The following is a 16711-nucleotide window of genomic DNA, read 5'->3' on the forward strand; positions in this document are numbered from 1 at the left end:
TTGATTTGGGAGTGCTCCGTCATAAGTACATTCTGGAACAGAATTCTACAAACTATGGCCACTACTGGTGTCCCTATCTCTATACTAACACCTAGTGCATGTGTTCTAGGAATAATATCTTGTGATATTTTGGATAAACATACTACCCAATACGTTATTAATCTGTGTACATTGGCAAAAGTTGTCATAGCTAGATCATGGTTGGCTTCTACGGGACCTGAATATGCGACATGGAAATCACTTGTTAATTCTACGGTGATGCATGAGAAATATATTTATATCTCACGAAAGTCTGAGTCTAAGTTTGAGAAGATATGAAATAGATGGCTCCAATCTAGTTTCTATGAGACACCCAGTGACTCATAATTGGCTCTAATGTTCTATTGGGAAGTTTTTCTATTATGCGGCAATATCAGTATCAACAATAACAACATAACACTGTTTTTTAAGTGTGCTAAGTACATCACAGTTGTAAACTGTTATTAGTTAGTATGTATGTTTAAGAAAATTACATATGTTTATATGCATATCTATATTCTGTTCTTTTTTGTAATCACTCAAGTCAGTGGGAAGAGATATCTACTCTAACTATTTGTATATGCCTGTTACTACTGATGTTATTTCATATGTATGCATGTTATGTACATGTTAATCTGTATGTAATTTATGCTTGTATGGTATGTTTTAAAACTAAAATAAAAAAATTTACTCAATTTAAAAAAAAAAGAAAATAACTAGCCCCAGCAATTTGGGGTACATGAAAATGGGTACAAGCATGGTTAAAAATCGCAAAGTGGAGTTTTAAAAAATGCACCTTCAGCAAGCACCTACAATAATAAAAAAAAAACTCCCCCATACTTGCAGATCCCCCCCCTCCAAAGTTTATTTTGCTAGTTTTTAAGTTTGTACCCCAACTTGAACTTTTTCTCCCCCTTTTTCAAAGTAAATTTTTGGGATGTTCTTCTTTTTATTTTATTATTTTAGGATTTTTTTTACGCAGTTTACCTTTTGGGGACCTGTCCTAAGGGTGCAGGGTAGTTTCCCCACCTTTGCACCCCAAAACCGCAATTCTGCACTTTTTTTCGACAGCTATTAATAGGCGAACCTTTTCTGCCGTGTACATTGCATTGCGTTTCCGCACCGGCGAAAACTCGCCACAATTGAATACGGGGATAAGTTTCCGCTGGCGAAATGACGTCACCGGCAAAACTTTGTCGCCGAAAACGGCTTTTCGCCGCTAATTGATTACGGCCCTAACAGTTAAAGACAGGTGTCTCGAGTCGTTGGTCTTTTTGTATTAGGAAGCCATGCTAATCAATCAAATGCCTTATGGGCTTCCCATAGCGTCGTGGGGGAGATATCGGAAAGGTCATTATGGAGGAAATAGTCAGTCTGGAGTTGTCGGACATAGGGTTATGCAGGAGGGACTCGTTAAGCCGCCATGTAGAAGAGCAGGGAGGAGAAGCAAGATCGCTCTATAGATTGTAAGCTTGCAAGCAGGGCCCTCTTACCTCTATGTCTGTCTGTTATTACCCTGTTTTGTTCTATCAATGTTTCCAATTGTAAAGCGCAACGGAATATGCTGCGCTATATAAGAAACTGTTAATAAATAAATAAAATAAATAAGATCGGAGAGATTGGCAGTAATCGGACAGTGGTCCGACCAGACCATCGGGTGGATACTGGCTGACCGAAGTTTAAATGTCAGATCGTGGAAGAAGAATCTTATCTATCCTACAGTATGTATTATGGACCGGGGAGTAAAATTGGGTAATCTTTTGCGGTGGGGTTCATGGTTTGCCAGGTGTCAAATAGGAGATGGTGGTGAAAGAGAGTGAGTAAAGCTGCAGATTTACGGAGCTCGGATCTACCAGCGGACGAAGTGGGAGGTGAGGACCTATCTAGGTTGCCATCTGCCACTACATTAAAATCACCTTCCATAATTAACGCTCCCTTGTGAAAGTACAGAGCTAATCATGGCAAAGAAGGCTTTCTGATTAGGGGCGAAGACATTGACTAGAGTACAGAGGGTATGATTAAGCCTGCCCTCTAGGGTCAGGTACCTGCCATCCTTATCAATATAAGAGTTTAGTAAATCAAAAGTTGTGTGTGAGGCTATGAGGATTGCCACTCCCCATTTTTTCTGTCTTGAGTCGCAAGTATGGAATGTAAGGGGATATCATTTGGATTTTAATTCAGGATGAAGGTGCTGTACAAAGTGGGTTTCCTGGAGGAACACTAGATCACCTCGGTGTTGTTTAATTATAAGGAAAAGCTTAGTGCACTTTTCTGGGCTGTTCAAACCTTTGACATTCTGCGAGAAAATTTGAAAAGTCATGGAAGATGTCCAGGGTAGCCGCTTCGGGTCCAATAACAAGGGCCACCTTATCTAGATAAAATAAAATAAGTGGGACACAAATATTGACACAATAGTCAAGAGTTACCAGAACCCAAAAATATATTAGAAGATATAACTACCTCCTCCTACACAGAAACACTGTAATAAATGTGTAATTGGGAATATAAACAAAAAGCAAACCTGGTTATAGAAAAGTACTAGGCTATAGTATTGGTTAAGAAACCGAGAGAATTATAGGAGCTTAGGTACTAAAACATGGGAAACAGTATTATAGTAACAATACTTAGAATGTTAATCAACATGGCAAAATAGATCAAATGCAGTCACCATGGAGCAACAAAAAGTAGACAAAAGTTAACTATAAAATACAGACCAAGTCGGGGGCTCTGAAGCAGACGATTTCTTTGCACTCTTCAACGTCATCCATTCCGTCCTTGGTGAACGCATAGGGAGTGGTGTTGGGGGCGCTAGAATCCTGCTCCGAGGCGCTCAGGGATGGAGCAGAGGTGGGAAGTCCCAGAGACTCAAGGAGGCAGTGGGCCTCCTCCAGGGTCTTAGCGGAGTGAAATCTGTTTTGATGCGAAAAGGAAAACCCAATCTGTACCGTATGTTATTGTCCCTGAGTAGCATCGTGATGGGTTTGAATTCTTTTCTCTTGAGGAGTGTGACAGGAGCAATGTCCTGGAAGATTTGCAGAGAAGCCCCTTCAAATGATACCAAGTCATGTTTTCTGGATTTGTGTAGGATTGCCCCCTTAGCGGTATAATAATGACAACGGAGGATAACATCCTGAGGCTGAGAGGAAGCTTGGGAAGATGATTCTCAGGGGTAGCAGGGGATTAATAAGACAAGAGCCTTTTCAGGTAGTCATCCAGAGAAGGAAATTCAACTTCTTCAGGGATACTTCTAATGCTTAGATTATTACGACAGGATCTATTCTGGTTCTTCCTAAAGGAGGAGCACATCCTGCTGCAAGCGTCGTCGTTCCATTTCTGCGGAGTGTTGGGAAGAAATCACTTCATCCATTTTAGATTCAAGATGATCAGTCCTATCGCCAAGGTCATTCAATTTGGCCATGTTTGCTTTTTGAAGAGAATTTACAGCTTTTGTGGACCTCCCGCTTGGACCGATTGCACTGATCGTCTCGTTTCTTGAACTTCACGGAAGAGAGATTGCAGGTCTCTACGAGTTAGCGGAGAATGATCGGAGTCCTTTGAATCGGAATGGTCCTGCCATCTTAGCATCAGTGTAGGCAAACTTCTTGAGCATAGGCATAGCCCACAGGTGGAGAGATGCAGAGGGGCATCTCTAGGGACAATTAGTAAAGTAGCGTTGAGTAGGAGCAGTAGAAATTGAACCTCACTGGAACATTAAAAGCTTTGACTCAAAGTCCAGGTTTTTAGGGAAGCGCTGAAAAATGACATCATTAAACGAGCACACAGTCCAAGGAATAACTGAGAACAGGTGTAAGAAGGCACAGGTCCAGAGCAAAGCAGGGCACCTATGTGAGTAATTGCGAACAGATAAGGTGAATATAGGAAAGGATTCCAATGATGAAGTAAATGATTGGGGGACACAGGAGGAAGGCATGCACCAGGTCTCACAGGGGCTCCTCCACCATCCAGAAAGCTTCGTAGTACAGAAGCTGGTTATGTAGGATTCCACTGCAGGCTTAGGTGGAGGGGGGGGACCAGTGGGTAGAATACAAAATGGCTGCCACTAAGATGTCGGAGAAAGATTTATGGGAGAGCCAGGGAGAGTTGAAATAACTTGCCTGAGGTGGTAGTGCAGGTGGGAGGTACAGAGAGGCCAGACTCCAAGGACGCAGTGTACTGGGAGTGTGTCAGGATGGGAAGCAGGGAGCTCCGGTAGCCTGTAGTGTGAGTCGGGCGATAGTTGTAGCAGCAGCGTCTCCCCGCCGTGAGCGGCTGCAGCTCACAGCAGGGCGTCCGGAAGCTCCGTTAGCCTGCAGTATGAGACGGGCGGCAGCTCCAGCGTCACCCCGCCGTCAGCGGCAACACGTAGGGAGTCCGGGAGAGAAGCCCCGCAGAGAAGACCATGGCAGTGACTGAGGTAACAGGTGGGTGGCAGAGGTGGAAGTTAGGGCATCGTGCATGAGTCCAGCGATGATCGTGGCGGATGAGGCCTGACAGTGGCCGCCAGGCATGTGGTCTTCCCGAGTCTGTGGAGGTGCCTGTCCAGCTGGGGAGAAGTCTAGCTCTGCCTCTGCGAGGTCAGGCACTCTCCAGGAACTTGGTGACCCGGTACAGGGTAGGGGGATCTCCGTAAAAGGGAGTGATAGCTTGGAGAACCGGGAATGTGCGACTGCGCAGTATGGTGTCTTAGCCACTCCCCCGATATTCTGCCATTTATCACAACCAAGTCACTTAAGTCTATTGTCAAGTTACTTATGCCTTATAAGTTATTACTGGGAGCTAAGGACATGATGATATGCTTTAGCATAAAACAATTGTAGCCATGGACTTATATAAATGTATTTATTGTTGTTGAGTTCTAGTAAAACCCCTGGCAGATTTCCTCCTGCAGCATGATCTATATGTCGGTGTAATTATTGGCCTCTTTGCACAGGCTCAGGAATCAACTGCTCTGTCATCTTCCAAGAAAAAGCAGAAGTTTGTCAGCCTGTACACCAAAGAGGGACAGGACCGACTGGCTGTATTGATCCCCGGGCGCTATCCCTGTGAGTGCCTGGCTCAGAAACATAAGCTCATAAACAACTGTATGACATGTGGACGAATTGTCTGTGAGCAGGAGGGATCTGGACCTTGTTTCTTTTGCGGCAAACTGGTAAGAGGCCTGGCAGTTTCTCTGTAATTTAAAATATCTTTAATCCCTAATACCTGCAAATAATTTATCTTGCTTTAATCTCACTGGAAATGCTGGAGAGGTTTGCTTTCTTTATGACTGACAATGGTGCATACTATATGAAATATGGCTTATATGTAGGTGCATATTACTAGCAAACAAATGAATTTTACCACCTTTATGCAGACACTTTCCATATGTACATACAGTGATCAGTGCTTTACAGAAAGTCTCTCTTTCGCGGCCTACTTTCATTGCTGGCACTTTCTGCCATTAATCAAAGCGCTTTCATTGCTTTTTTCAGCTTTCTGCCATTAATCAGAACGGTTTTCCTTACCAATAAACAAGTAAGACTTTTCCACCCAACCCCTGGATTATTTTTTTTGCAATAATTCCGTTTTTATCTGTCATTTCATAGATTATATATCTGATAGCACTGGCAAATGTCGCTAAATGTTTTGAAACCCAATGGTGTTGGGAAAATGACAAATGAGTTAGATAAGGACTTCTGTAGAAGGGACTATGCGGTTTAGATACGTATGTATTTATGAAAGTGTACCTACTCTTTAAAGTAATGGTGCTTGCATTGCTCTATGATCCAGAATACAAATGTGTATATAATAACTAAGCCAATAATCCTTACCTTATTTAACTGGAAATAGGTTTGCACAAGAGAAGAGCAGGATATCTTACTGAGAGACTCAAACAAAAGTCAGAAATTGCGTAAGAAACTTTTGGGAGGTAAGACAATCCATCTTCATAATTAAATTGGAGATTAAGGTGTGCAGAACAACTTCTTTTATTTTTTATTTAAAGCCAGTAAATTTCTATACTTGTATCGGGGTGCTTGGGAGGTTTTTCTGTAATATGTAGCACTATGCCTTAAATATATGAACTTACATTATATAATTTTAGTGAAATTCTCCATAGTTTCTTAGAGTGACTAAATTATCATATACTGTATGTGTGTCTGACAGAATCTGCCGAGCTGCTGACATTTAATTTAGGTTCATGGATTTAAAGAAAAAGAGGGGAGATGTATCAAGTCTTGGAGAGAGATAAAAGGGGGTATATATGAAAGCTTGGAGGGAGATTCATTTGTGAGAGATAAAGGTTGGTTGGTACTTTATCTCTCCAAGGGGTACATTTACTGAGATGGGAGTTCTATTTAAGAAGTGATGTTGCCCATAGCAAACCAATCAGATTCTACTTCTCTTTTATCTAGCACCTTCTAGAAGATCATACCTGGAATCTGATTGGTTGCTATGAGCAACATCACTTCTTAATAGAACTCCCATCTTAGTAGATTTAGCCCCCAAGGCTTGGTACCGCTACCTTTAAAAAAACGTAATTTTCCCCTCAATTATTGATATCCTGCACATAATGTCTCTACCTTTTATCTTTAATGGGTAGGATAGCTACTATTAAAAGCGTTATGTTTTGGGGCGTGGCTTGGAGGTCCTTCGGAGCAGTCTTATCCACCGTGAGCTCCGCGTGACAAGGAGATTTATACCTGCCCTATCCCTGCACTGGGTTTCCATTTACATCTTTAGGGACCCTAATAGCCCCCATACCCTCCCGTCGGGGCTCCGACATCTGGCAGTGCCCACCAGCTCGCTTTCCCTTCCAGAGGCCTACTCACGACTCCCGATCCCCGGCCTCGAGTGATTACCTGAGCTCTGGCCCGGCTAACAGCGGACTCCGGCTGCCGCGACATACTTGTGGGACGCCCCCGTGCTTGCTCCTCCATGTAACTCCCTAGACTCCTGGCTACACAAGGGCCCTGGAACGCCCGTTATTGAGCTCCGACTCCCACGGCACGCCTGGCGGAGCTTCCGGGATGTACCGCGATTAGCAATGGCCTGCTGCCGCACGTGGTCCTCCTGCAGTGCCGGACTAAGGTGAGCTTTAGGGCCCATGCTTTTCTCCCTTAATAAGCCCCAACAGCATTCCTGCGGGGCTCTGGAGCGTGCTATCAAGTAGCTGCAGCCTGCTCATCTGGAAGGCCTACTAGTGACACCTGGCCCTGTGACAGGTTCCCTATCAGAGTACCTCACATTTAGTGGCCGTCACATTTCTCAATCTGCGCAACGGCCTGCAGCCATCCTCGTGGACCAGGAGGAACTGTGATACCTGTGCTAAGTAGCTGTGTCACAATACAATCCTGTGATTACACTCTCTACAAAGTGATGATTCACTCCCCAGTTACTTTTACTAGTTCCTACTGAGGTGTTTTTGTTACCGATGGGGCATTGATTCCCTCCGTCCCTGGTCTGAAAGTCATATATTGGACTTCCTGCTTTAATTATACTAAAGGTGATGCGACACCCCACCTGCCGCTATTCCTATCCCGGAGCTACTAGCATGACCAATTGTTTTTTCTTTTTCTTTTTTTGGTGTTTTTCCCTATACTGGTATATTTTTTTTTTATAAGATATTCTGAGCAGAGTGAATAAAAGAGCCAACAAAGGTGGCACGCAAGATATTACGCAGCACGTCTCCCGACGAGACAAACAACCCTCTGTCACATCGCCCATTTCTTGTACACCACCTCTTGTGATGGATCCCGGATCAGCCCCTTCCACCACAGAAGATTATCTTCAAGCTATGATTTTAGACCTTAAATCATCTTTTACATCTGCCCTTCAATCGGCCATTGGAGAACTCAAATCTGATATAGTGGCCTTGGACACTCGTACCTCATCATTGGAATCTCATGCGGATATAAACATCAGGAATTTCAAGAGCTGTTCGGTCGAGATATGGACTATTTGCATAATGAACTGAACTTCCTTCGTGATAAAACGGAGGATCTCGAGTATCGGGAGAGGCGGAATAATCTGCGCATTCGCAATGTCCTTGAATCTATTAAGATATGAATCCAGGTCAAATGTATTAAGAGATTATTTGTCTCACTGGTACCCTCACTAACAGAGGACTCCATCCAGCTAGAACGGGCTCATCGTGCGTTGCGTCCTAAACCTAAGGATTCTGATTCTCCCTGTGATGTGGTTCTTAAATTTCTATCTTTTTTAAGATCAAAAACCAAATTACAATGGCGACCAGAACGACTACCTCGACTCTGTTTGAAGGCTCTCAGTTACAGATTTATCAGGACCTGGCACCTTCCACCATTGCAAAAAGATGTGACTTTCGTGTGGTTACCACTGTACTCGGACAATGGTTATAAATACAGATGGGGATTCCCCTTCCGTTTATCAGTGAACATTGAAGGTCGTTTTCACACTATTCGTTCTGTGGAAGAAGGGATGCAATTACTCCGTAAACTTCGCCTCGCCCCCTCCTCTGGTTCTTGTCCTGACAGATCGAATACCTCTTCTCACACCTGAGGAGTCCCTGATTTGGGTTTGATAAGTAATCCATGCTTTATATGTTTCTGTTATAATGGTATTACTGTTGTTCCTTATATACCTCCGGTAAATTCTTTGCCTATTTTATTAATGTTTTATTATGGCTGTTTTTTGTGTCCATTTCCAGTTTTTTATTATTTCATTATTTACATATTATCTAATATGTACCATAATGTTTTTTGATTTATTTTACTGTTTTATGGTATTTTATTATATATGCATTTTTTTTCTCATTATTTATATTTAATTTCTCTTGTGGTCTTAATATTGTTCATTATTATGTAATTGATTTTGTTTTGGATTCAGCTCTGGGTGGGTTTCGGTGGGTTTTCCTCCGGCCACCTTACCCCCCCAAATTTAGGGATTATTGTAATTTAGCTTTGTAGAGGACTCATAATGAGCCCATAGTCAATTATTCGTTTCAATCCCGCCAGTGAGATCCTTTTGCGGAGCTAAACCTCAGTTGCAGATCTCCCGGTACATTGGGTGATTCTTGTCACTTATTAGTACTCTAGTTTTGTTAAGCTTTTTTTTTTTCTCTTTAAGGCAGCAGAGTCTGTAGTGTTGCTTCACTGTATAGGAGCCCCATATTACTAGTCATAATGCCCATCACTTGCCTTTCTATCAGTGCCAAAGGCCTAAACACCCCCCAGAAACGTTCACATCTCCATCTGACCCTCAAGAAATTAAGTGGAGATGTGATATTTTTGCAAGAAACTCCCTTAAAAAAAAAGATTCCCATCCCTCACTCTCCTCAAAAATGTTTCCTATTGTTTGGTACTCTAATCATGTTTCCAAACGTAACGGGGTGGCAATTCTCATTTGAAGTTCCCTCCTGTTCCATTGTTGGACACAAAATCCGATACTGATGTTAGATATATTATGATACGTGGTAAGATTTGACATGAGGAGGTCACGCTGGCTAATCTGTATGCCCCTAATACTGACCAATCCCATTTGTTTTCGTAAATTCTTCCGCGAACTTTCTCTTTACAGACGAGGAAAAACACTAGTAGGTGGCGACTTTAACTCAGTCATCGCCCCACATCTGGATAGATCAGGCCTTCTCTCACATAGTGGTGCGGCACTGAACTCCTCTGCACTCCAGAGACGTATGGCAGAGACTGGTCTGTTTGATGTTTGGAGCACCCTTCATCCCACCACCCAAGACTATACTTTCTATTCGCATCCTCACGATGTTTATTCTCATATAGACCTTTTCTTGTGTTGTGCCCCCCTATCGCAAACAGCTCACCGCTCTTCTATTGTGCCGAACACATGGTCAGACCACTCTATTTAAATAGCGTCCTTTAACCTCTTGGAAGCGACAGGGGGTAGACCTTCTTGGAGATTAAATGAAACATTGTTGAAAATTCCTCAGTTCCAGGAAAGTATTAAAAGCAGTATTCAGGATTATTTTGCTTTGAATTCCCCTGGTGAATGTAACATGTCCACGGTCTGGGAGGCCCATAAGGCCGTCATGTGAGGAGCTATAATTCAATACGCTTCCCGTAGAAAAAGAGAGCAGGAGCACTGTATTCTCTGACGACTACTATAGCGAATTTAGATAGGGAACACAAATGCACCCTTTTCAAAAAAAGTTCTCTCTTGACTATCTCAGGTTCGCGCTGAACTACAATCTATTCAGGCTGAGAAAGTAGAACGTTCTCTGCGTTGCACCAACCAGAAGTTCTTTGACAAAGGTAGTAAAGCCCATACCTTATGGCTAACAAACTCCATGCGAAACGAGCTTCTCAAGCTATTTCCTCCATCAGAGCTCTTTCTGGTAAAAGGAATTACGACCCCAAATGTATTAATGATGCTTTTTTCAAATACTATGAAGCTCTATACAATTTACCCCCTGCTTCCGACCCACTTGTTCATATACAAGAGTGTCAGGACTATTTAGACTCTTGTAACCTGCCAAAAATTGATTTAATGTCTTGTCAAATGTTTAATGATATCTCGCTAGATGAGTTAGAATCCACTATTAAATCTCAAAAACCTTCTAAAGCCCCGGGCCCGGATGGGTTCCCAATGGCATACTTCAAATCATTTGCCCCTCAACTTAAGCCCTACATGATTCATTTATTTAACAAAATTATGCACGGAGCCCCATTTCACTCTGAAACGATGGCTTCCCTGATTATAGTCATCCCGAAACCAGATAAGGATCCTCCCCTCTGCACTAATTACAGGCCTATATCCTTACTAAACACCGACCTAAAACAAAATTTTGGCTAACAGATTGAATGGCATTTTGGCCTGTCTTGTGGATCCTGACCAGGTGGGCTTTGTTCCGTGTCGACAGGCCTCGGACAACACGAGAAGGACAATTGACATTCACCATATCAACTCTACGAAACTTTCTTCGGTTGTCCTGGCCCTCGACGCGGAAAAGGCATTTGATCGCATCTCCTGGCCTTTTTTATTTTCAACATTTATCTTCATTCAGTTTCCAGGGTCATTTTTTGTCTTCAATCAAGTCTCTATATTCTAACCCCTCGTCAGCAGTTATGACCAATGGCCTCTGCTCCCCAAGGTTTACTCTGTCTAACGGCACACGACAAGGTTAACCCACTATCTCCATTAATATTGCTTTATGTATTGAACCATTGGTAGCACACTTTAGGACAAATATGAACATTGGAGGGATCACAATGGGTCGAAACCAATACAAACTGTCGTCATTCGCGGATGATCTTTTAAACTATCTAATCCATTAGTATCTCTCCCCAACCTCCAAACAGAACTGTTAATGGTACCCTCTCGGGTTACAAAGTAAATCATTCCAAATCTGAAGCTCCTGCTTTAAATGCCCCCCCCCCCCCCCCCCCTACCCGAATTCAGTCAACTCTGACTTCCAAATTTCAATTCCTTTGGAGACCTTTTATCCATAAGATATTTAGGAGTGTCTATTACTAAAACTTATTCTTCCCTCTATAAAGCAAAGTATGTTCCCATGATTAAGCAGTCTATTTACTAAGCAGTGTTAGGAGAAGTGAAGAGTGAAAAGTAATAAGGTGCCAGCCAGTCAGCTCCCAACTGTCATTTTTCAAACACAGCCTGTGAGATGGCAGTTGGGAGCTGATTGGCTGGCACCTTATCACTCTTCACTTTTCACTTCTAACACTGCTTAGTAAATAGACCCCTAAGACACTTACACAAGACCTAGACAGGTGGACTGATATGTATATTTCGTGGATAGGCAGGATTAATACAATCAAAATGAATTTCCTCCCTCGTTTATTGTATTTATTCCAAACCCTCCCGGTAGCTGTTCTGTGCTCGGCACTTGCTTCCCTGCAGAAACTATGTAACAAGTTCATATGGGCTGGACATAAACCCCGCATTCGTAGGTCTATCCTAGCTAAGAGTACAGTCTCGGGTGGTCTGGGTCTCCCCATTTTGCAAACCTAATATTCACATGTCAACTCAATCATATTGTATCATGGCACTCTGCAACAGGGTTTAAGAATTGGATAGACATAGAAAACTCCTTAATTCAGGGAGGATCTGTTAGCTCTCTGGTATGGCTTCCTGGATTGTGCAGACCAGCCTCAGCCTTTTCGGTTCCAACGGTATACTTTACTATCTGATTATGGGATAGGCTCCTCCGCTCTTATGAATTAGCTTCCTACCTGTCGCGCCTGACCCCGATTTGGAATCATCCTTTGTTTACCCCGGGCTGTGACAATAAATTAATTTGCTGCTTTGTGGCGTAATTGTGGCATTGAACACTTCACCCATATTAAAGGGGCATTTGCTCCTTCCAGTTTCTCAGACTTCCAGGATCGCTATGGCCTGCCCTCCTCATGTCACTTCCAGTAACTTCAAATTTGTAGCTTTGATTGTTCTCAAACCAACTTTACGCTCGCCTACTCCTTTTGAACGGTTACATTTATTCTCAATTGACCGGAAGGGTAACATTTCACTATTTTATCACTCAATTTTAACCCCTGAATCCCCGGCTCGTGAACCCCATGAATTGGCTTGGGAATCTGACTTGTCTAAAGTTTTGGAGGATGATCAATGGAAAGACAGCGAAGGCCTCCATTAGTGTATCAATCGGAGAAACTTGCTACAAAGTGTATTCCCGATGGTATCTAGTACCCACCAAACTCCACGCATTTTCCCGGCTACATCCAGTTTATGCTGGAGACTGTGGAAAGGGAGGCACCTTCCTTCACACCTAGTGGTCCTGTCCCTCTATACTTCCTTTTTCGTTCGTTCATTGATTTGCCGTGTTCTTGGGATTGGGGTAACTTTAGATCCTGTAGTGGCTCTATTGAATGCTCCTATACCTGGGATCTACAAATCCCAGGACAAACTGCTCGTACACATATGTAATGCAGCCAAATCCCTAATTGCCAAACATTGGAAAGACCAAAGCCCACCTCCGTTACCTGCCCTTGTAGCAAAAATTGACATATCGTTCAGTGTAGGCACTGTAGGGGAAGAGGAACGACTGTACGATTACATTGTTGTAATCGTACTGTTGTTCCACTATCTGCTAGTGGATATGGTTGGGAGTGTTATGACTTACATCCTAGCTATGAAAAGTTCTGGTGTTGGACTGACCATGTGACTCCTGCAAGTGTGTGCTTTATGGGAAAATAACCAGGATGGAAGACCTACCTACAGTTTGATGTCAAGATTTGTGCATTGGATAATCTCCTTGATTGCTAGTACTGCTGTAGTGTATCACTGAAATTACAAAGGTGTAATGAAAAAAAACAAAAACTTTTACTAAATAAAATAGAAATTCATCATCCTTTTACATTAATTTGAAATCCGCTGGTATAACAGGGTGGACATAATAGTGTTTATCCCTGATTGTTCACAGTAGGATGGGTGGATAAAACAATGTCAATGTGCTGCTAGCTGGCAGTGTCAGTAATACCCCTTTCAGACTAACAGCCAAAACCTGGGTTATTGCAGGATTAACCCGGGTTGCTGCTAGGTGTGAAAGGGGAAAGGATTGGATTCCTGGGGCAAATGACCTTGCAATTCAACCAGGGTAGCTTGCAGGTTTGAACACTGGAACGAACCGTGTAACTCTGCAGTGTAAAACTGGTAACCCGGGTCGTCCGACCCTGGTCTCGTTTACAGCATGGTGCTTGGAAATGATGTCATCTCCAAGCTCCGGCAGGCCAGTTCCACTGCACCCGCTGTCTGAATGGGGTATGTCTCTGGTCCGACTCTGTTTGCAACCTTGTTCCACATACCGGGTCGGACCTGGATCATTAGTGTAAAAGGTCCCTCTGGTCTCGCTCATCCCCCATTCTCAAGGAAGGCCAGGAGGATGCTACGTGTTGGATACACAGAGCAATCTCGGGCTGTACACCCGTTTAGAGACACATTCAGGGACAAACACTATTATCTCCACCCTGTTATACCATTGGATTTCAAATAATGTAAATGATGATGAATTTGTATTTTCTTTAGTAAAAGTTTTTGTTTTTTTTCCATTACACCTGTGTCATTTAAGTGATACACTATAGCAGTACTAGCAATCAAGGAGATCATCCAATGCACAAATCTTGGCATCAACCTGGTTGTTTTCAAAGAAAGCACAAACTTGCAGGAGTCACATGGTCAGTCCACCACCAGGACTCGCATAGAAGGTGTAAGTCATAAAACTTAGCTCCCAGCCTTAACTAAATTAGACACCTTGCAGCAGAGCGCACATCAATCTGTCTGTAATCTCCTATCTTTGTGTAGTTCTATGCAGTATGTTGCACATGTTTACATTATGTTTTGCTACCTTTATTCAGAATAAAACTTGCTTCTTTTAAAAAAAACAAGAACATTTAATTTATGCTTTTCATTCTTGGCCCATATATTTCTATATCTATTATTTTTTTTTTAATAAATCCAAATATATATATAAATAATATAATTTTTGTCTATCATTCACTAGCGCCCCGGCTTCGCACAGGAGCAATTTCTTAATAACTTCAGCTAGTGTGTGTGTAAGGCTCCTTCTCTCTCGATATAGATCTAAGTATGTATATATATGTGTATGTGTGTGTGTATATATATTTTTATTTTTTTTTTTCTAAGAGATTTCCTTATTTGCTAAAAAAAAAAAAAAAAAAAAAAAAAGTTCTAAATCTTCTCCAAAATAGTTTTACACAAGCAAGTGTAATGAAAAAAGTGAGTCGCACAAAATTATTGCACACCCTCCTATACATTAGTTCTGCATTTGTGTGTTTTTTTTTTTTTTTTTAACAAAGGTGATTATATTTGTAGTCACTTTTTTTTTCACAGTATGATGGATATGGCATATGCATTCTGCTGAAAATGTATCTTATGTGCTTTTGCTCTGACACACAACTTCTCACATACCTCTATATATCTGTAAAGAACCTGTTCCAGTATGAGCATTTTTAGAGCTGCTCCTGACCTTTCTTGCAATAATATTTACATTGGTAAATCATGGTAAATCTTTCGATCATATTCTTTCAGACTTCTGTATTACATATACAGCATGGGTGTGGTTCAGTATTCAGATGTCGACACAAGAATGTTAACATGGTCTGAATGTCGATAGATCTCCAATGCCAACATTTGACATGTCAACATAAACTCAGCCAATAGATACTTGTGGAGTGCCTGCCACCAACTCCTCCTGAAGAGTGAATTGACACAGAGCTGTGCTGTGGTGAATGCAGCACCCCAGACAAAAAATGGCTGGGAACAAAAGCTGGGCTTCCTCACAATAATATATCCAGGTGAGTGCTGCTTGCACTGATCCACCACTCCGATACAGTTCCGTGTCAATTCACTTCACAGAAAGTGGTGGTAGGCACTCAACAGGTGTCTACGGTAGGGCTCACTGTTTCCTTTTCCAGCTTTGCATACTTCACGAGCAGACAGCGAGCTAAGTACCCTGCAGCGGCACTGCAGCTACGCTCCTTGTCCCCGCCTGACTGGTTGAGCACTCAGCTCAGGGTCACACTCATTCTACCTCCTGTAGCCTTAAACTCACTCTGCCGACCAACTGGCTGACACAGGGATACTGGTTGTACACCACCTTACGTTTCCGTTTCTCACCCTGCAGCGCTCTCATTTCATGGTCCAACAGCATACCATTAATCAAGGGTTTGGACCTTCACTGAGGTAAAATTGGCACACACAACCTACATGAGTTTGGACTTTAACTGCCTTAATGTTGTCTCAACATATACTGCTCTAATCTAATTAATAAATACCAGTGTAAGGGCATATATGTATTATCAAGGAATAGTATCCTTCTTAAATATGTGTATGGTCCCCAATTTTATGTTTTAAATGTGTGTTTATAACATAGATACAAATATAATGTTATAGAAGTGGTTTATCCATATCCATATTATCTTTTTATTTATTTTGTGCATTACATTTTTTTTTAGTACATCTTCTGCATCCGACATATATTTAGGGCTACACTGTAGCAATAACCTTTATGTGTAGAGGTATTTTGTTTTTTTGAATGAAACATTTTATAGTGATACAGGAAGAGTTCTCATCATTAGAACTACACAGTAAGCAAGACGTGTCATGTGAAGTGGACTAGATATGCAAAATATACCACACAAAAACTAGAGGAGATATTTGGCCAGAAGCAGACAAACAGTAAAATAACATATACTATATACATTTATGCTTTTGGGGGAATAAGTAGAGCAGTCGATGTATTTAGAGAAATTGGGATAGATTAATTGAGAGATGCAGATAGAAGTCAGTGGTGGCTCGGCCTCAAATTTAGGTCCAAGGCATCCAAATCTGCATAATGTGCTCCAGGCTCCCTGTAAGGTTCAGTTATACATTCCATACCGAATACTGTCCAGAAGGTGTTAATAGTAGCTGGTGCAGAAGATGGGGGGGGGGGCAGGCAAAATAATTTTACAGTGGAAGGCAATTTGACACTTGGCTTCATTTAAGATATGTCTAAGTTTCTGCATTGTGTGCGAGACTTGGGTCAGAGGTTGGAAATGTAAGGAATAAAGGGTAGTCTCAGGGGTCTGTAATGGCTTTGAGATTGTGAATGTTCTTCCAATATTCTTTAACTTTTGGATAGGTCCTCCATGTGTGCAGCAGGGTGCCTTGCTGGCCCCATAAGCTCCATCATAACTCGGAGGTGGCAGAGAAAATAGTGCAGAGATGACTG

At 42.2% G+C, this 16711-nt stretch overlaps 1 protein-coding gene across 2 annotated transcripts in view; it reads left to right on the top strand.

The window, feature by feature from the left end:
* TRIP4 (thyroid hormone receptor interactor 4) overlaps positions 1-16711 on the top strand; it is an 89786-nt gene that overhangs the window by 17036 nt on the left and 56039 nt on the right. For both annotated transcript variants that reach the window (XM_088446053.1, XM_088446062.1), the window contains exons 4-5: positions 4949-5167; positions 5848-5926. In XM_088446053.1, coding sequence (XP_088302179.1) covers positions 4949-5167; positions 5848-5926 — 298 coding nt within the window. The remainder of the gene's footprint in view (positions 1-4948; positions 5168-5847; positions 5927-16711) is intronic.

The sequence above is a fragment of the Taudactylus pleione genome, unplaced genomic scaffold, assembly GCF_031769625.1.
Source record: "Taudactylus pleione unplaced genomic scaffold, aTauple2 ptg000019l, whole genome shotgun sequence".
Taxonomy (NCBI): Eukaryota; Metazoa; Chordata; class Amphibia; order Anura; family Myobatrachidae; genus Taudactylus; species Taudactylus pleione.